We start from the raw sequence: 21,036 nt of genomic DNA, 5'->3' as shown, positions 1-21,036 counted from the left end.
ACTAGTTTTGCTAAATCAAAGGGTACATGCACTTAAGGCTCTGAAAGATATCGCCAAATTGTCTCCTAAAGAGGCCACTTCAATTTTCACTCTTGGCAACAAGGCATTATGAGGGCCTGCTCCATCACCTTCTCGCCAACACTGTGCACAATCCGACTTTTCTGTATTTGCCAAACTACTATGAGAGAAAGTTATCTCATAACTCTTAAATTTAAGTAGAGCTAGCCATTTATACTCTTCTAATGTGAATTGTATTTTCAAGTCCGTTAAGAAAATTTTATCCTTTGTTATAATATTTCTCCCAGTTTGTCTTTTGACTTTGTGGTAGTTTTTGATGGCCAGGCATTTATTCATCTTTCCATCACGGTTCCTGTATTTTGTGTCTTGCTTAGAAAAGTTTTCCACACTCTAAAATTTTATTTTTAAAAATTCTCTCTTGTACTGTCAGACTTCTTCAGTTTCGGTCTGATAGGGAACATTAACAGAATCTTATTTTGAGGAAAGGCAGGTTTCCACCAGTTAAAATAATGAAAACATTTCATAAAACTGGATGTTTTTCTCATATATTGGTTTCCCAAAGACATCATGGCCCTGGTTTCTGCCTTCTAGGGGTATTTTCAAGTATTTCTCATAGTTATAACCTAAAAATGTATCTGTAGAAAAAAAAGCATATGCACAACCGATTTTTCATGCCTTGGGCAGCCTACATTCTGGGCTGGCACCCAGACAGAGATTGTTTTTGCACTCTTAACAACAGTCTCCAGTAAACAGATCACACTGCGGGGGAGAACCAAATTTGAAAGGGGCCTCAGTTAAACTTTCATTATTTGTCAATTACCAGCGTGAAACTACTTAAAGATTTCATGTGACAGGTTGTTAATACCATGAGCTACAAGATATCCATTAAGGAAGAATTCTTCTGAAAGGTTTTATTCATAAATACTAAGAAATGTTTCCAAAGCAATGGTTTCATCAACTTCACAATAGGGCCAACTTTTAACTTATCTTCTTATGTGATTTAGAGGGTCTGCCAGAAATTATTTATCCTACTCCCCACTCTCTTGGAAACAAAATGGAAAATATATTGGACATGCTGCATCTTGGTGGTGAAAATTCCAGAACCCCTGATAGGAACACAGTCCCTCTATATAGTTGTGTTTCCAAGAATCTCCACCATGAAAACAGTTCAAGAAATATTAATAGGGGTAAAATTTTATTCCCCTTTGCACTCTCCACTGTCCCATGTACCTACCAGGGGTTAGAAAGCAATGAGATGATCCCTCCACAGGAACGAGAAAGAAAATGGAAAGACCATAAAAAGTCACTGTTCCTCAAAGCCATGAACTGTAGTCATTTGGTTCTTCTCCAAAACCTTGCCCAGCTCTGGACTCAAAGGAAACACTCGTGAAGATGGTGAGATTGAGACCCTACTCTCCATATCACTTCGCTCTTCTCCTTCTGACTCTCAGATCCTCAACACCACATCTCTATGTGATCCTCGGTGTTTTTACTCTCCAGCATCTGGAAACACAATCTAGCCAGATTTAGCAAATAAGAATACAGGATGCTCAGTCAAATTTGAATTTCAAATAAACAAGGAATAATATTTAATAGAAGACTGTCCTATGAAAGATACTAAAAAAATTTTCATCGTTATCTGAAATTCAAACTTAGCTGATGTCCTGTATTTTATCCAGCAACTCTACTCCCAAGGCAGCCACCTTAGGACATCTGTCAGGAATAAGAAGTTCTTTCTCATGACGAAATAAAAATCCATCTTCTACCCATTAGTGGGTCCTCAGATATTTAAAGAAAGCTATAGAAGCATTAAAGTCGGACAGATTTGGGTTTAGTTCTGGCACTTTGTGACCTTGGGCAGTTTATTCAACCTCTCTGTTTTCTCATCTCTAAAATGAGATATTATTACCCGCCTTACAGGGAAATCATTATTATTATAGTTCCTATAGGCCCCAAAGAATGTCACTCAGCCTAGTTAAAGTGGTAGTTGTAATCAGACACAATTCTGAATAATGTTAATGGAAATCTAGAAAAGACTGTTTTCACAAGGGTCAAGTACTAAGATCACTGCTTGCCCTTTCATGGGCCATGGGGAGGAATATCAGAGAAATGGTTAGAGGATGTTTATCTGCTGATTTCTCTACATATATCCTGTATCCAGTTATCATGGAGTCGGGATCCCAAGTCTATTGTCTCAAAAGTACAAAGAGCGCTCCTGTAATATTCAGAGGATTTGATAGTTATTTCTTGACAACAGTAACTATAATCTTGAGATTATGTTTGTTCACTGTAAAGAATAAAGGTTAGTTGCTGGAAAATAATTTTTGTTAGTTCACTTACAAGTTTAAGTGAATTTTTTCATCGAAGTTGTGATAAGTAACCTGTTAACTGATTTCAGTGATCTGCCATAATTAAAGTAAGCGGGATACAAACTGTGCAGATTCTCTCGCAAAATAGATTTGTGTGGAATAAATAACTTGCAGGCATTTGTGTTAACACATAACATAAGATCTCATTCTTCCACATTATGATGTTCATTTCCAATATGGTTCTGAGCTGCTTCCTGGTCCCTCACCTGTAGAAGCCAGCCAGTTGCCCACATCTTATAATGAAGCATCACAGTGGAGGAGAATTTTCTCCTCCTCCCTTGTGCTGGGCACTATATTTCTACTAAGGCAGCTCAAGTTCATTTGACACATCACCCATGGACTTCCATTGAGCTATCAGCTACAACTACATTTTTTTCTAATATACGCTATGGATAAATTTCTGACATCTTGCATTTGGTTTCCTCATTCCCAAATTTATAAAACTTGTTCAATGTTAGCTTTTATTTGTAGGTTGCCAATTGAACATGTCCATATTGTCTTTGTACTCTTCTAGATCATCATCTACCATCTATTTGTTTTCAAAATACTTCTTGGTTTAGAAACTCAAGCATTGAGACAGGATGACTGAGGAATCTTACGCTTAAAAACTAAGAGACCCCCATCTGTGCAGTGTTATATCAGAGTGAGGGGGTTTTCTTACCACTAATGTCTTGGTGACCATCATTCAGGTCAATTAACAGCCAACATGGATGAGCAGATGGGTGACCACTCTCATGCATCACCCTCACAGGAGGCCATGAAGGGAAGGTAACTGACAAAGATGGTAGCAGGTCTATGCAGTATTCTGAGCTAAGCAGAAAAATAGATAAGCTTTATTTAGCATTTTCAAACATGTGTTCTAGAATGCATACTAGAATCAGGTGATCATTCTTCCCTAATATTTTTCCACAAACCTGTTGGTAGGTGCATATCACATAATGTTGTAGTTATGCCATTTATAGTCACATATCTAGGCTTGGAACAGCTTTCTCTCTGTCAGTGGGGAAGAAAAAGGCACTTCACTCCAAAGGCCATCTTTGATCTAAAGAGACCTAAGAACAACATGTCAAAGAGATAAGAGGCAACCATGAGCCAAGATTCTTGGCACAGAAGATGGACTCCTCCACCAGTTGGAGTCATAATTCAGCCTAATCCTAAACAGTGTTTACATATTATCCTCTAAAGCCAAAGATTTCCCCACAAAGCTGAGCACAAATCAATGGTTCGTTTTGAATATACATCACAGTGTCAAAGACCCACATTGCTTGTTGCTTCCCAACTGGCATTTTAAATCCTTCTGCCTTTCTCTTCCTAATCTTTCCCCACATTTAGCTCTCAGATAAGTAATGTTTCTACAAACTAGGAGAATTCTGTTTTTTAAAATATGTACTTTATTTCACCTTTTTTGTGGGTGGGAGAAGCAGGATGGAGAAGAATGTATTTTTAGGTTTTTTAAGTTGCTAAAGCACTCAATCTAGTAAAAAATAAAACAAGAAATGAATCAGTAAAATGTGGGCCAGGACACAAAAAAAATAAATCTAAAATATAACTGCTCACACAAGTAGTATGGTACAGTAGAAAGACCATGGGCTTTTATTTCAGGCAGAACTGGGCAAGAAAACACGGATTCCTCTATCTGTTAACTGGGTGACCTTGGGCATGTAATTCTCAAGACTCCATATCATCAAATTGCTTCCCAGCAATTTGGGATAACGGCTATCTCAAAGAGTTGGATGAGAATTAAGAAAACATGGTTCCTGGCAGGCAGAGACCTGTGAGAGTCCCGATTCCTTTCATCTTTTCACTATCTGTCTACAGTGTGTGTGTGTGGTGGCGGGGGGTGGGGTGGAGATAAGGGGGTGGGGAAAGTCAAACTCTCCAAGATGGCTCCAGTATTCTTTTAGCTTTTCTCTAGAAGTAATAAAAACTGGAAAACAGCTCTGTCCCCTGAAAGCTGATGTATGTATATGATATGAAAAGTGCTATCTCAACTGTTTATGGATTAACAGTAATTCATAGGCAAGCTGGCTCGTGGCTGCTGCAAAAAAGCTGAAAGTAGTGTTGAGTAGTTTTGCTTCATTATACGTAAAATTTCTTGGATAAAAACTTTATTTCTAAGTCCACAAAACAGTGCCTGCTCATGAGGTGTTCTGTGCACTTCAGTTTTCTAGAGAACACGATGAAGCAGCTCCTCTGAATATGAAAGTGGTCTCACTGGCACAAACCAAGTATCAACCCACCCTGGGACGCACACACAAGGAGGGAGGGCCATAGGAACACGTTTCATCTGTTGCCAAACTTATTTCCCCCACTTCACAAAAGGCTATGAGTCTTTTAAATGCATGTGCTGCAAATGTGAGATTCCTTGGCAGAAAATTTGAATGAGAAATTAACCCTGATCAGCTAGTTAATTCCTGGGAACTTCTAGGCCAGCACAGGAGCATTTAGGTGCCAGTGACAACAAACACATATCCCAGCCATGAGAATCAGGTGTTCCCCAGTGGAAAGAATCTAGTACCACCATATAACAGCAACCTAGGGCCTCCAAGGTTGCAAAAGGAAGGAAGTTAAGAGAAGAAGAATGAAGCAAGGCAATATTTAACCAAGATGGGTTGAGGTGGGTTCTAGTGAGTTCCTAACCTAGATTCTTCACCCCATCAATCCTTTCGCTGTGTTTGAAGAATGTTTTGTTCATTGACTTCCCGGTGCCTCTCTATCATCCCTATTTGGGAGTCATTGATGCCCATTTGGACACTAACCTGTTTTGTTTATGACTTTGAATGTCAGACAACACTCCTGTGGCTTGGGATAGATAATCTTTGCTTGGATGTTGGTGTTGCTCATTTCCAGATATTATAAGTAACTTTTTAGTAAAGTGAAGTTTTGAAGAAACATTCCTTTTCCAAACTAGATTATAAACTAGTAATTCAATTTTGATGTGTCGTGCTTTTCATGTGTGGTGAAAAGGACTTGAGTTTTTTAGAGATTTTTAAACCAGTCTTTTCATCACATAAAAAAGTGAAGGGATGGAATACAGCTTTCCTGATTTAGTATTGTGGTAGGCAGCTTTCAGTGATGACCCTCGATGACCCTTGTCTTTTGGTAGTTACGCCCTCGTGTAACCCCCTGCCTTTGAGTGTAGCCTGAACTTAGCGATTCACTTCTAATAGAATATGGCAAAGTGATAGGATGTCATTTCCGTGCTTAGGTTATGAAGACTGTGGTTTCATCTTGTTGGACTCTATTGTCTTATTGATTTGCACACTTTGATAAAGCAAGCTGCCATGTTAAAGGGGCCCACATGGCAAGGAGCAGAGGCTGGCCTCCAGTTAACAGCCAGCAAGGAACTGAGGCCCTTTGGTCAACAGTCCATGAAGAATGAAATCCTGACAACCAACCAACCAATGAGTGAACTTGAAAGTGGGTCCTGCTCCCAATGAACGGTGATCCAAATGTCTGTGGCCCCAGTTCGGACTTGATTATAACCCTCATAAGAGACCCTGAGGTAGAGGACTCAGTTAAGGCTTGTCTGGATTCCCACTCACAGAAACTGTGAGATAAGTTGTTTGAAATCACCAAGATTTGGGGCAATTATTGTTTAGCAAGGGAAAACAATACATGTATCGTCCTATTTCCAGTTTTAAAGACTAAAATAACTACGGATAAATAACTTATAGGATCTTTGGCCTTTTTTAGTTTAAGTATGTAATCGAGGATACCTAAATAAAAGTACCACATGACAAAAAATTTAAAACAAAATAAAAATCACCTGCAAAATTTATCGGTGATTTATTCTGAGTAGCAGAGTGAAGAGTGATTTTATTTTCTTCTTTGCACTTTCATGTATTTATTAAATTTTCTACAATTAACAAGTGTAGTTTTATAATCGGAAATTGATAATAAAATATATTACTGAATGTATAAAATACCCCACTCCCAAAATGCAGTCAATATAAATCAACAGAATGTTCTAAATAAAAGTTCTTCACTGAATTAACTACCTTTCAAACGTGGTTTGACAAAAGCAAATGATTCTGACACTGATCCATTAAACTGATATTTAAAAGATATATTTTCAGGGGCCAGCCTGGTGGCGCAGCAGTTAAGTGTGCACATTCGCTTCTCGGCGGCCAGGGGTTTGCCCACTCTGATCGCAGGTGCGGACTTGGCACCGCTTGGCACACCATGCTGTGGTAGGTGTCCCACGCATAAAGTAGAGGAAGATGGTCATGGATTTTAGCTCAGGGCCAGTCTTCCTCAGCAAAAAGAGGAGGATTGGCCATAGTTAACTCAGGGCTAATCTTCCTCAAAAAAAAAAAAAAAGATATATTTTCAGTGCAAGAGTAAGAATGAGCAAAAGAACACATGCATGAAAGTGCTAAGATAGTTTGAAATATATTTGAGTGATAGAATCAGGATAAATCCCTAGGACCACTTTGTAAAGTCCTGTAGTGAAATTGACCAAAAATGGAGCAGGAAAATCTCAGTGTACATCATTCCTTATGTATCTTTATTACATCTTTTTCTGGTTAAGTCACATTCTATATGTCTTCAAATGTGACAAAATTTTGAAAAACAGTTGATTTGAAAATAACGCACCATGACATAGTCAATGAAGAGGTCCAACATTTATCCTCACAAACCGCCCATGAACTTAATCAAAAGGCAGAATGTTCAAAAGCCTAATTCAAGTAGGTCATTTAGGATGCCTACGTGGCAGCAGCGGGAGGCGGGACTCTTGGGTAGCTAAATGATGAAGCAACTTTACAGAGGAACTCATTAGGCATCTTGTAAGGGTTGAAGGAAGAAAGGGTGTTAAATATTAGCTGCCTCAAATCAGACCACCTTACTCAGCAAACCAATTTTAAAAGGTCGCTACTTTTTTGGAACCAGATAATTTGATGAGACATGAAATAAGGGAAAATTAGTCTAGTTATGAAACATAAGGCATTTCCAAGACTCCAAAGGAGAGTCTAAAACTATCTTCAGATGAAGTTTTCTCCTCTGGAATTTCCAGACGTGGTATGGCGTCCGACAGAGGTCATGATCATGTCTTCTTCACAAAGTTACCATCTTTAAAACAGAACGCATAGGCCCTGGGATAAGGGTGATATGGAGTGGAACGATTATTGGTCTCAGCCTGAAAAGATCCAGTCAGTCATTTTCTAGCTGAATGAGCCTGGACAAATTACAACCTCTTTAGCTTCATTTAAATTATTCATAAAATTCAAATAATACTTATCTACTATTCCAGGGACTGGTGAATTAGAAAAATTCAGCCTCCTGTACAGGGCAAAACTCAATTCTTCCCTACTCTGTGTTTCTTCCCTGTGAGTCTCCTTTACTACTCACACAAAACACTTCACTTCTGGTCACCAAATGTGTGGAGGGTTTTCCCCACACCAAGCTATTCTACGGCACTAGCTAGATGTCCCATGATTTAACTCAATTCTGACACTATCCTCTTGAGATAGCATCAGACTCCACAGGTTAAGGGCTCAGTCACATAAGACTGCCCCCGCCCGCAAGCCCCCCCCCCCCCACACACACACACTTCAGATGCCAGTCACAAGCCTGGGTTATCACCTGTGCTTCTGACCAACCAGCTATAGATCGGAGGTTCCGACGACACCTCTCCACCCTTTGGGTTCAGTTAATTTGCTAGAGCAGCTCACAGAACTCAGGGAAACATATTTACTAGTTTATTAAAGAATATGATAAAGGATATGAACGGCCAGATGAAGAGATACACAGGGCGAGGTCTGGGAGGGTCCCGAGTGCAGGAGCTTCTGTCCCTGTGGAGTTGGAGTGTGTCACCCGCCCGGTGGATGTGTTCTCCAACCTGGAAGCTCCCCAAACCCTGTATATTGGGATTTTATGGAGCCTTCCTCATGTAGGCGTGATCAATTAACCCCATTTCCTGCTCTTCTCCCCTCACTGGAGGAGGGGTGGTGGAGCTGAGCATTCCAAGCTTCTAATTATAGCTTGGTCTTTCTGGTGACCAGCCCCCATCCTGGAGCCACGCAGGAGCTCACCCAGAGTTGCCTCAGTAGAAAAGAAGATGCTCCCAGTGCTCTTATTGCTTAGGAATTTACAAGGGTAAATTCCTTGTAAATTTACAGAGCAGAGATCAACATATATATTTTCTATTATCTCACGACTGGTTGGGAACTTCACATAAGACATATATTTTAGTTAAGAGCTTTATAAACCAAAATTGACACACAAATATAAGACTTAAAAAAATCAATATGGGCACAATCAAATAACTAAAGAAACAAGTTTTCCCAGGAGAAGCAACTCAAAATTAATCCATCAGATATGGCATTGTAAAGTATGGTTAACATCTGAAGACACTGCTTCAAACCGATTCTATTCCCCTGAATTCACTGGTCAATTCTCAAGCAGGTATACTGTGACTAAACTGTTGATGAGAACAAATGTCCACTGACTGGTCATTTTTGAAATAAACTTTTCCTAGATAATTAAAAATACACATACATTTTTCTACCTGGTTGGTCCTCCTGTCAGAAAAGTAGTCTTTATAGTAATCCAGTTTTAACTCATGCCTGCAGCCAGATCAAAGTATATATCAACATGCTATACTCCTTAAGTCCGAGAATCCTGCCTTCTTGGAAAGACAGAGCCACACATATACACACACTCCTCAGCCTACTTGGGGCTTTGAAGCACAACCGATCCTAGCTGAAAGGCAGGGTCTGCCACCCTCTCTTTCACTCTAGGTGGTGACTATTATTGCCTTCTCCATGCAGATTCTGCTATAAGCACAATAAAAATCAATGAAGACTTGGAACTTGAAGCCGAGACTAGTTTTTAATGAAACCCTGAGGCATAAGACAATGCCCTAAATATGTCACTCTTGATCATACATCTGCTTCTGCGTGCTCATCCATACTGCTCTAGCCTTCTACCGTCCTGATCTGAAACTCCAACCCACAGTGTGCCTTCTTCCCAAACCCTTTCCTCCTGGCACCCTAAAACCTGACTCTGAGGTAAAAACCCATCCTACGCCCTCTGCTTCCTTCACTTGCTCCAATCCCTTGCTCTCCCTGTTGAGCCTGACTGGAAAAACCCCTGCTCTACATCAATTAACTTTCTGTCTCCTCTGTTCCTACACCAGGCTGCACGCTGTAGACCAGGGTAACTATAAAGCCAAGGTCTCAGCTATTTCACACCTTCTCTGCTCAAGTCATATATCTTAACCTACAACCTTTTCTGCAACTCCAGGCAGGATGCCCTATCTTCTAATTTGCTGAGAGAAGCCAGTCAGTGTAGGGTGACTCCCTCAACTTCTCTTGTCTCATCTTAATCACACTTTGTTCCAGTCCTTCATATCAAAAGACATGTCCCTCCCTGTGAGGCCATTTCCTCCAACTGGTTGTCTGGAGGAGAAGACACTGGAAGTGAAGAGATAAATAGGTGGTCATTGTAGTAGCACAAGTGAGCGGCAACAAGGGCCAGAACTAAATTCAAATTTTCGGAGACTAGCTAACCAAGGCTACAACCACGCGTAACCACTAGCACAGGTGTGCATGTCCTTGCATAACCTGGGGCAGGGGCGAAAGGAAGAAACTTGATGGTGTACTTTCATCCTGTGGAAAGAAAGATGGTTGAGAAGAGGTAGAAGAAAAGAGTATAGAACAGTGATCTCTGAAATAGGATGTATGCAAGGTGACCTCATAGGATATGGGAAGAACATAAAATATCTATTTACATTTACATTTCATCTAAAAGAAGCAGGAGGAAATCAACCTTCACGAACATTTACCACAGACGACACCATGCCTGCCCTCTAACGACGCCACAGCATCCTCTCGTGGTCTTTGATGTGACTGAGGACAGAGGGGGCTCTCCACAGCTCCCACACTCCCTCATTTGCTTTCAGCATGTGCAGTAGACGATCGTTTCTCTATGTCAAGCTGGGCAAATTACAGATTTTATCTCTTTTCAACAAAATAACCTTTACAAAATGTGTCTGAAGGATCCCTACAGGGAAACCACAGATTTAAGACACTTAAAATGCAAGAAACCAACAAATAGCAGGGATGACACTTCCAGAACAAGTCCCTTCATCAGCCAAATCATGAGTTGAATCAAGGAGGATCTCATCAGATTTGACAAGAATGTGGCCAAAAAACATGTCAAGACTATTTGAAATATGCACGTACATCTATATCAATGTTGTTAAAGCTAAATCTCACTGAGCCTTCAGAAATTAGCTAATGATAAAATACATGCAAATGACATCTTACAAGAAATTAATATACATACGCTTGGCTGTTTGCTCAAAAAACTTTTATTGATGGAAATACGCCATCAAAGAAGTCTGGAGACCACTGCACAGAAGTTAGATTCTAAGGCTGTGGGAACTCGATTTCCTAGTCTTTGCCCTGGAGCAAAAGTAGTTATAATTTAAGATTAGTTACATTCTAAAAGGATGTTTTGTTTTTATTTGAGGATAACTCTGGACAATTTCTTAATCTTTATTTTACTCTTATCTTCCACACAGTCTTTAAATTTCCAATCATGGAGTACAAGAAAAGTGTGGGTAAATTAAGATGAAATTCTTTTGAACAAATTTTGCTTTTCATTTATTCTTAATTTAGCATATTGGAAGCAGAAGCAAGGAAGAAAAACTTGTCTTTGTTGTCCTCCATCCTAAACAGATATTCAACATTTCCACAGACATGGGAATTACATAAAATCAGCCCAAGCTGAACAATTCGGTAGGTTAAGTCAGATATTTAAATAGTCCTATGAACTACTTCTTGCACAAACAACTCACCCCTGACTATTCACTTCCAAGTAGATTTTGGCAACCATCAAGTCAATCTCTAACATGACTCAAGGGAACTCAGTTACAGAAATACTGAAAAGACAAAGTTAGTGTCCTTGTCTTCTTTGTGGGACCCCAAAGGTAAGTTCACAGCCAGGTGGCAGTGTCATCAGACACATTTAGCTTGGGCACTTGCAAATGTACTGTTGGGTGGCTTATCAGCTCACCCATTTGACAATAATGCACATGGGTTTCAAAGCACCTTGTCAAAAAGAGCAAATAACTGCACCTCATTACAATTTCCGACGCGGCAAATATTTAAAGCAAGTTTTAAAATGATCAAAAAAAAAGGAAACAGGATCCTTTTCCAGCCTCTCCTCCTTTTCATTTCTACAGGTCAATCCCTGATGGTCAGCAAGGAACTTCCCAAATGCTTCCACCCATATTTGCCATAAAAGGAAGCAGATCTAAGATTCGGCCGGCCCATCTACTTCTGCCACAAGTTACGAAGGCAAAACGCTAAGGACAAATAATCACAAGCAGCCAAGGAGGCTTTAAGCCGTAGCCAATCAAAACTTCCCTGGCTTTGCGTCCGCCTCTTCTCTATAAGTCTCTCCGTAGCTCCCATCTGTGGAGCACTCCTAACCACTTCCAGTTTGGCGCTGCCCAATTCAAATTGACTTTTGCTCAAATAAACCCTTAAAATGTTTAATATGCCTCAGTTTATCTTTTAACAGAACCAATGTTTACATTAAGATTTTCAGCGCTGAGATTGATTCCAACGTCCTGTTTTTTAAAGAAAAAGAAGGAAAGAAAGAAGAAAAAAGAGAAAAAGAAAAGGAAAACAGAAGGAATGTGTGTAGGGGGAGAGGTGTGTCTGTTGTATTCCCTGAAACGTACAGGAGGACTCCTTCGAAGTCAGTGAGGCTCTAGGATCAGTTCAAGAGGAAACAAACATCAGGCATCAAGGTTTGGAAAGCTCCCCATGAGGGCAATTGCTGATAGAGCAGTTCCTTAAGAATTCCCGGAGATATTTTAAACCGTTTATCTTTCTCCAAAAGCTTATTTTACTACTAAAAAAAAAGCAAAATCCTGAGCTCTTTAACACAAGTGGCAATCAAATAGGCTGACATAAAATCATTCCCATAAATTTGTCTTTGAAGTGGAAATGTGATCACATGCAAAGAACCAAAGGAGTAGCCACCATTTCAGCTGCTTCTCAGATGCTATCTTCATAATCACATGCAAGAGTTAGAACCTGTGATCTCTCTTAGGTTAGAATCTCCCTTTCCGGCGAGGGCTTCCACCTGAGACGCATGCTGTGACAAAGAAGGAATTTCTATCGCTTAAAAGTAGCATGGAATTTCTGTCAGTGGAAACTGCAGGCTCTTCCATGCTGGCCTCCAGGAAAAAGGTCAAGCATGGAAATCACCATACTAACCCCTGGAACCCAGACCCTAGCACTGCCGTTTGCTGAAATAAATTTACAGTGTTCTGGGAAAGTCATGACCCGTCAGGCCCAAAGTAGCGATCTGCCATCCTTCCAGTTATATTTTGATGCCATTTTTATATCTGGGAAAATTCTACCATTTGATTTTTAAAGGTACACAGGCCAGAAGAACATCACTCTATCACCTTAATAAAATCAGTCACCCTGTCGAACATCCCTGGTTTCAGTTCATGTCTTTTAGTGACTTGTTTATTTATTTACTGTTTCCCCTTGAATATAAGAGGGCAGAGACTTTGTAGCCTCAGGATCACTGACAGTGGCTGGCTCACGGCTGGTACTTGTTAAAGATATGTGTGGAATGAGTGGTGAATGTTATTTTTATTATATGTTTACTGTATATTATATTCCTGTGTTTGATGTCCCCCGAACTTAGCCTGTCACACTATTAGTAAAAATAGATCATACACATAAACTTTATTTAAAACAAATAAGCAACAGAAAAGGTTCACTTTAAATAATCAGGGATTCCACATGTTCAAGTGAATATGTTTTATTAAATGCATACTAATATCTTTCTATAGTATGTGAGTATACATAATAAATTAAAATGTATATATTTATTAAATATAGATATAATACCAGAACATGATTATTTCAGATGAGAAATCAAAATAAACCCATTTTTAAGTATCTTTTGGTCACTCCAAATTGATATTGCTCATAAAAAAATACACTGATTTTTCCCTGGGGGAAAAAAATTAATTCCATAGCAATGTAGTTAAGGGACATATTTTATTTCGTAGCTTTCTGCAAGCAAAATTGCTTTGATACAAAATGAGTTCAATGATACAGGTGCTACAGTCCACTCAAGCAAAAGAAAACCTCACATTTATATTGATGCACTTTATAATTATATTCTTAAGTATAATAGGTCTAATATCCAGGACGCCTCTGGCCTCACGGGAAGCAATGGCACAGAAATGCTGCATGGTTCTTGAATATCAGAGCACTGGCGAGTGCTTAAAGGAACTTCTGGTGATTTCTGTCAGAGTCTGCTTAAAGAACTGTGTGTGGATGTGTTTGTCTTTCTGCCCTCTGTCTTTTAGTTTACACTGAAATCATCTTGAAACAGATCCCCCGTGTGTGTCTTTCGGCTTTTCAGAGTTTCCACAAAAGCAAGGGAATGTCATGAGGTATCCTTAATGTTAGTTCTCCGTGTAGTGCTGTGGCTGTCAGAGAGGATGTGGACTTACCTGTAGGTACAGTATCTGATTTTAGTGTGTGCTCTGCACGTTACAGTGCAGAAATGTTAGTGCATGTTAAACTCCTTCTTCCCCCTCACATATGATGTGATATTAACCCCAGAATATCTGACCAAAAATTATACAGAGAAAATAAAAAGACAAATACACAAATAAGGCCATCTGCAGGATTTTAAACTCACCTCTGCAATATTTCACAATAATTTCTACATTATATTTTACATCTTTCAAACTTAAATAATATAATGCTCAAGGAAGGGCCTTGGTGGAACCAATTGCACTATCTCTTTGAGGACTTGTCCAATTTTCTGGCAGGTGATTTCCTCTGGGGTGTGGGGATTTTGGAAGGCTTGGCTGTGGATGGCCGAGAACCTGCTCGGGGTGTAGGCCTGTGTGTCTGGGGGACAGTCTCCACGTCTGAGCACACGGACTGGATTTCTGAAATGTCAAAGTCTGATGCATCGCTGCCTCGGCGGCTGCTGGCTCTGCTGCCAGCTTTGCTCCCAGCTCGGCTTCCTGGTCGGCTAGGAGTCCTCTTGGGATCTGAGGAGAGAGGGCAGAGATGGGTCACTCTTATTACTGGGTCCATTTGCAACAGATTCTTGAAACGTAATGCCACCTCTAATCTCAACGATTTTTCTTGACACCTAGTAAGCACTCAGGAAACACTTGTGGATTCATGGCCTTCCTCCATTCCACAAGGGAATGGAGCCTCACTCTAAGTAGATATACTATACAAAAAGCTAGCTTTACAAACAAAAGATAGGTTTGGGCTCACCCCACTTAAAACAGGATTCCACTTACTACAAACAAACATATGGAACATATCTATAATTTAAGATTATGCTTTCCAAGGGTTAGCATGTGCACCCAGGGATGTGTGCAGGGCAAACATGGAGCAAACTCTTATGTGTAAGTTTTACCCAAGGATAAGTAATTCAAAGCACATAGGAATTTAAAAGATAAGACTTGAAACTTTCAAGAAGCTTCATGCTTGCCAAACCCAGAAGCCCAGATGTTAGGTTCACCTTTCGCTGAAAAAATACAGGAAGTACTGGCATAAGGCCCCATTGGGCTGGGTTTTTCCAACCAATAAAGTAGAGCCCAGTGCAATTTCTAAGCAGGCGGAAGAGCCAGGCCCTTCCAGCTGGGAGGGGTGGGATCCTGTCGTAGTTTTTCTTCTGTTCTACAGTCCTCCTCTCATCTGTCTTTGGTACTTTCCAAAAGGGATTTTCTAGTGACTCATTTATTCCCTATCTTTGCTGGAGGACTTGGAGGTACATACCACTTGATAAGAATACAGCACCGTGAATTCGTAATTTCTTCCCCAATTAGGAAGAAAAGGGACTTTAATCTTCAGATCATACTGCAAGAGCCATTAGAGAGAGAACTGCACCGCACTCACCAGCAAACTGTGTTCGGACTCTGGCTGCCGCCGTTGTTATCAGGCCGCTGTCATCCCCAGAGTGGAAGCCTTTCCCTGATAAATATCCTGGAAGTCGAAGCTTGCTTCCTTGTATTGGTGTCCCCTGTATTTAATCAGTGAAAGGACAGTCAAGATGTGGCTCCTGTTCCACAACATTCCACCCCCACCACTTTACAGAGGGGCGGAAACCCTCTGCTAGACCCCCTTCAGGAGGTGGAGAAAGTTTTCAATGGAAGGAGGCACAGCGAGCTCACTCGCTTTTCTCCACTAATTTCTTATTGTCTCCCTGAATTCAGAGAGAACCTGCTAAAGAAAATGAATTCACGTTGAAGGGAAAACACAAAAATGGAGATCTCCCAAAAGATGGCAGGAAAAAAAGACAAATTAAACTGTGAGTACATTAGTATCTTTCAGATTGTCAGTGAATATTACAGAGGTAGGAGAGTATCGCCAAAAAGATGGCGGCGGCATGGTACAGAGAGAAGACGGGGCCCTGAAAAATCGTGCTTGTATATTCTGCTGCCTCCCATGCTTCTAGGGAACTAGGCAGAAATAAACAAACAGAAATAGAACAATAAGTAAATAAGTAATGCCTAGACGCCATCATTTAAACAAACTTCACTGCAAAAAAAAAAAAGTGACATTTATAACCTGGTATAATGTCACTTCATTTCCTAGCTCTGTCGCCTTTTATAGGCCTTACATACAAGACACTTAAGCATCGTCAGGAGATAATTCCTCTCAAATTCTTATGAGTTCATAGAGAATGTCTAGAGCAATCACAACTACGAAATTTTATTATAAGTCTAAAATCACTGCATTTTTCCAGATCACTACAACATTTAAAAAATTCTCCCAAAGTTAAAAAAATAATCTCCTGAGAAGTATAAGAGATGTCATATTTCTCAAAGAACTCATAGTCAGGGAGCTGTTTGGAGGAAATGAATCTGTAGAAAGTACGTGTGTATTTTTTTAAAAATTATTTTTTCATTTATTGGTTTTAAGTGTTTAACCTAGCATCTGTAAGACCTTGAGATACATAAGAGTTACAGTTTATTAATATTAATATAATATTCATAACTTGTTTACATACGTAGTCTACACATCTATTTAAGGATAGAATTTATGTATGATTTGTATGCATATAATACTTAAGTTTTCAAAGTACCTTCACATATATAACTACAATTAATCCTCACACTCACCTAATCCCAACTTTTTCACAAATGTGAAAAATGAGGGCCCAGGGAAGAGATTTGCCCAAGATCTGACAACTTTGATTTACTTAAATTTCTAACTAAGAATCTCAACAATCCATGAGAAAGTGAGGGCCTACAAATTATGAAATATATCACTCAAAGGTGACAGAACTCATCACCATGAAAGACGTAATCACTCTCAGAAAGCCTTGATTGTTTTGATTTTATTGTCACAAACCCTACCTAAGACTTTAAAGATCCTTCCACAGAAGTATACTGTTTGTTGTTGTATGTTGTATGTTGTTTGTTGGCTGGCTTTTGTCTGATGAGGTTCTTTGAAATGAAACGTAGTTCTGTATTAGTCAAAATAACACACTTAGACTTTAATTTTTGGGAGTCTCTACTTTTAAAAAGTTTGAACTAACAGAGCAGCATAGCCCTAAATATTGAAAACAGACATGTTGCTTGAGCTTCCTTAAACTGTTCTCAGTTTTTGCTACAATAGAGCCACGACAAGTGACAGATATCTCGAGAGGTCGCATGTAATGCTAACTTCTCCCATCTGAGGGAAGGGGTGGAAATGAGGAAGAGCTGAAGAACGGGCTGTTTCTGCCCCACTTCTGCCACTGTTAGGAATGGTATTTCCATCTGAGTCATGAGGGTAGCGAAATCTTCTCTCCCTACCTCTTATTATTGGTGTGACGATTAGATGATACATAAGAAAGTGTTTTGAAAAGGACTTTTTAAAGGCACTAAATCACTTTTATACAAGGGTCCTGGCCTTTAACATGAAATACTGCCTTCATTTCAATAAAAGTTGTTTGGGGATTTCCCCCCAACAATTATTGTGATTCTAATCAAATACGTGATTATTTGCTGCTGCTGTTTGTCATTTTTACAGAGAAGTTTCTTTAAAAATATATGGTTGGCTTTCAATTGAATGTAAATGATCCAATATATGACTATCATCTAAATATCTTATCTCCATATATCATGCCATATTAAAAAGATAGAGCATGCTGGAGTAATAATATCATTAAAGTCTAATAAAGATACATACCTTTTGAAAATGACAGACAACTTTTTGCATACCAACCCCCTGCAGTGATAACTCAAAGCCTTATACGTCTCACCTACCCAGCGTTCTTGGGAAGAAATAAAAGTAACTGATATTCAGAAGGACCTTGCCCATAGTGAACACTCAATGAACATTCTTTTAATTTAATGGATTCTCTTGCAAATGATCCCGCTTCTCATCTAAAGGGGGTTTGTTGCATTTCTTGCCCAGATTATGTCTGGAAGCAAAAGCATACCATCACCTTTAAAAGAAACTTTACTTAGGTCTGGTATAATCTCCGCCCCGTATTTCACTCTCCCAAGAGAGAAAAGAGATAAAATTATGTATGAGTAAGTAAACAAAAACACAATGCAGACACAGAGCCTGCAGGTGTGACTATGCTAACCTGATACCAATCCAATCGAGAAGCTATCAACTGTCTTTTCTGTTAACCCCTTACTCTCACATCCTCCTGGAAATGCTGGGTTGACTGATAGTTATTTCATAGAAGTCCATAGAAAGATGCAGTATTATCAAAAGTACATATACGAAGGGAGAGGTGAAGCAATGTTAGTGGGTGATGTTTCAGTGAAAAAGACTGTTAGCCTGGGAGCCGGGGCCTTACAATACCTCTGCAGACGGCACGGACAAGTCTGAGCACTCTGCTGGCTTACAAGGAGTTGACATTTTGCTGTTTGTCAACCATGGTTTACCATAATTGCGTGTTAAAGGATGGAGAATCTGTATGGAACAACGGCAAATCAAACGTAAAGGACAGCAGATAAAAAAACAAAGCCACAGAAAGAGATATTCATAGCAAGGAATCACATTTCACAGTAAGAATGATAATAATTAAAAATAAGTGGGAAGATTTGATGGCAAATCATACACACCAAAAAAATGAATGAAGCTTTAGGAAAAAAAATCAGTCTGATAGGGAACCAAAGGCCCTAAATAGACAGTCTCTATACTGGCCACAAGGCAAAAGCATATTTTTTTTTAAAAGACAGTCCTTCATTTGCCATATTGTCAGAAGGGACAGAAACGGAGAAAGCTGGTCCTATAAACTCTACGGTCCTAAACCATTCCAAAGCATGCTCAGGCCACTGACTGAACACAGGAGGAAAACGTCTCATGCCCGAGGCCTACCTTGGGTGTGCTGGTGGCAGGGACCTGTGGGGACGCTGCCTGGGCAGCCTGACTGGACACAGAAGTTGATCGGTTGGGCGAAGCTCCTCGCGATGAAGGCCGCGATCTTCGGCCCCGGGGTCGGAAAGCAGCCATGCCCTGACTGGCACCATCCGCTAAGATGAACTTCTCCCGAAGTTCCATGTTCGTCCTTCCTTTAGCTGGAGCATGGAACACACAACAATGGACACAAACAAAAGGGGGAAAAGAGAAAAAAAAGTGCTCAATCCTTGACGGGGAGAAGCACCACCTGGCAGCACAGATCACGTTGAGGATTTCAAGAACATCTTTTTGCCATGCCAACTCCAACTCAGCATAACAAAAAGTTAAATGCATTCCTTTGCAATGCATTCCTTTTGGATACAGGTAAGTTTGGGAAAGAAAAAAAAAAAGTGTTTATTCTAACACTAGACACCAGCAAGAATAATCACTATTAAAGAAAGAGTCAGCATGAAAATGGAAAGCTCATGCTAAAATATTGTTAATCCACCAGCTACTGATGCCCACATGGTTTCAACACCCTTTCCCCACACCGAGAAGACAAGCCGGGAAGGCAGGGACTGTGTCTTTTGCATGTACTATGGAGGTAAGGAGAATGCCAGTATTTTAACATCGGGATTAATTAAACAACAGAATTACACAGAATGAGAGATGGCTTGTTAATCAAGACGACAACACATAAACTTCCAGGTTTTTCACTTCAATGAGGCAGCTAGTATTTTTACTTTATGCCTTGAAAAACTCTGTTTTACCAACATGCAATAACGAACACCAGACCCAAGGACACATGAGGTAATCAGTGATGCGACACTCATACGAACACATATGCACGAGGAGGACACGCCCCCAGAGCCAGATGAGCAACGTGTTAGCATGTGTCTGATCACTTCTAGAACCCTACATTTGCCACACACCGGGGTGTGTGGAATTTTCACAATTTAAATTTGGAAGCACCAGCTCAGTTGGATATGAGTTAAGCCATACGCAATGGAGGAAGCGTGTTATTTGAAAATAAATGATGAAAGCAAGAATGTAAAAGTAGGAAAGAGAAAATGTAAGGGAGGAGAGGCAAAGAGAGGGGTTGCCAACCTATAGGAGGCTGAGTAGTAGTAATTGAAGAGTTTGATTCCGAACGTAACATTTTACTCCCATGATGATGAACTAGAAAAAATGACACAGGATACCAATCACATTAAAGAATACTGTTAGCAGGAGAAGAAACAAAGTACAGTAGTTGAATACGCAAAGGGCGCTCAGATTGGGCCTTCAGCACACATTTCAGAAGAAAAGTTGCATGAGGAAAAGCAGCACTCAAGGGTTTGACTCAATAAAAACGTGTATTTAGAAGACTTTGTGACAGTCGTGCTAACTTTTCTAAGCAGCCCAACAGAACACCACGTCCTAATTTCTTTATTTCATAAATGGAGCTACCTCCCCTGAGGCTGCATTATTTTTGAAATAAATATTAAATCAAAAAGGGCGCTCTTGTTATTTTACTCCTTTTGAGGGGGTATCTCTGACTTGCAGAGAGCAGAGCTACTGTGTGTGGCTGTCTAACAACCCATGGTGGCCGCAGCAGAGGCCTGCTGATTGCACAGGAGCTCACTCTGATGGACCTGGGTACTCAGATGCCAGCACTGAAACAAAGGCGCCCCATGGGAGGAACTTTGGCCTCCCACTTGGTGGCCTAGTGGTGCCAGCACAAACATTTGTTGTTGTCCGTTGGTTTAAAAGGATTAAAATGAGCTCACAGGTTAGAGAAAGGCAAAAAAATTTTACTGTTTTTTTCAAAGAAAAATAGCCCTACTCAGTAAATGGGACCTACCTAGAAATTGCAATCGAATGACCATTTGTAAGTTAAATCAACTGAGAATTCAAATACTGACTTTAGCTTCCTAACTGACTATAGAAGACCAAGCACTCTTAGGCTGGTAGATATGGGGAGAGCGCTCTCCTCTAGCTCTGCTATTTAATGTGAGATGAAATCCTTTCCTTGACTGGTATAACTACTCATTTTGAAAATTGCAGATGGGAGCATCTCATTGAGAAAATCTGTTGTAGTATTTCCTGCCTACCAGTCTCTATTTATCCAAGAGAAGTAAAAAAAACAATGAGAAGAACATGGTTTACATGATGGCCACAAGTTCTTTGAGAACTTCAGGCTGACGGACCAATGTGAAACATTCACTTTTGTATTAAATGACCAAAATTATACCCAGTATGATTTTGATGCTGGAAAATAATACAAAAATTGATCCACTCTCAGGGTG

General features: G+C 40.0%; 1 protein-coding gene across 24 annotated transcripts in view; it reads right to left on the bottom strand.

Moving 5' to 3' along the window:
* Window positions 1–13,407: 13,407 nt before the first annotated feature.
* DST (dystonin) overlaps window positions 13,408–21,036 on the bottom strand; it is a 439,342-nt gene continuing 431,713 nt past the window's right edge. For 12 of the 24 annotated variants that reach the window (XM_046639567.1, XM_046639568.1, XM_046639570.1 and 9 more), the window contains 5 exons: window positions 19,856–19,927; window positions 18,728–18,927; window positions 18,209–18,319; window positions 15,302–15,425; window positions 13,408–14,439 (listed from right to left, as the gene is read on the bottom strand). In XM_046639567.1, the coding sequence (XP_046495523.1) occupies window positions 14,177–14,439; window positions 15,302–15,425; window positions 18,209–18,319; window positions 18,728–18,927; window positions 19,856–19,927 (770 nt within the window). In that variant the 3' untranslated portion in view covers window positions 13,408–14,176. The remainder of the gene's footprint in view (window positions 14,440–15,301; window positions 15,426–18,208; window positions 18,320–18,727; window positions 18,928–19,855; window positions 19,928–21,036) is intronic. The other 12 variants (XM_046639574.1, XM_046639592.1, XM_046639573.1 and 9 more) reach the window with 2 other exon arrangements.

Source organism: Equus quagga, chromosome 15, assembly GCF_021613505.1.
Source record: "Equus quagga isolate Etosha38 chromosome 15, UCLA_HA_Equagga_1.0, whole genome shotgun sequence".
In the NCBI taxonomy this organism is placed as follows: domain Eukaryota; kingdom Metazoa; phylum Chordata; class Mammalia; order Perissodactyla; family Equidae; genus Equus; species Equus quagga.
Note: the sequence above shows the minus strand (reverse complement) of the source record. Positions and strands in the feature narration are given on the sequence as shown.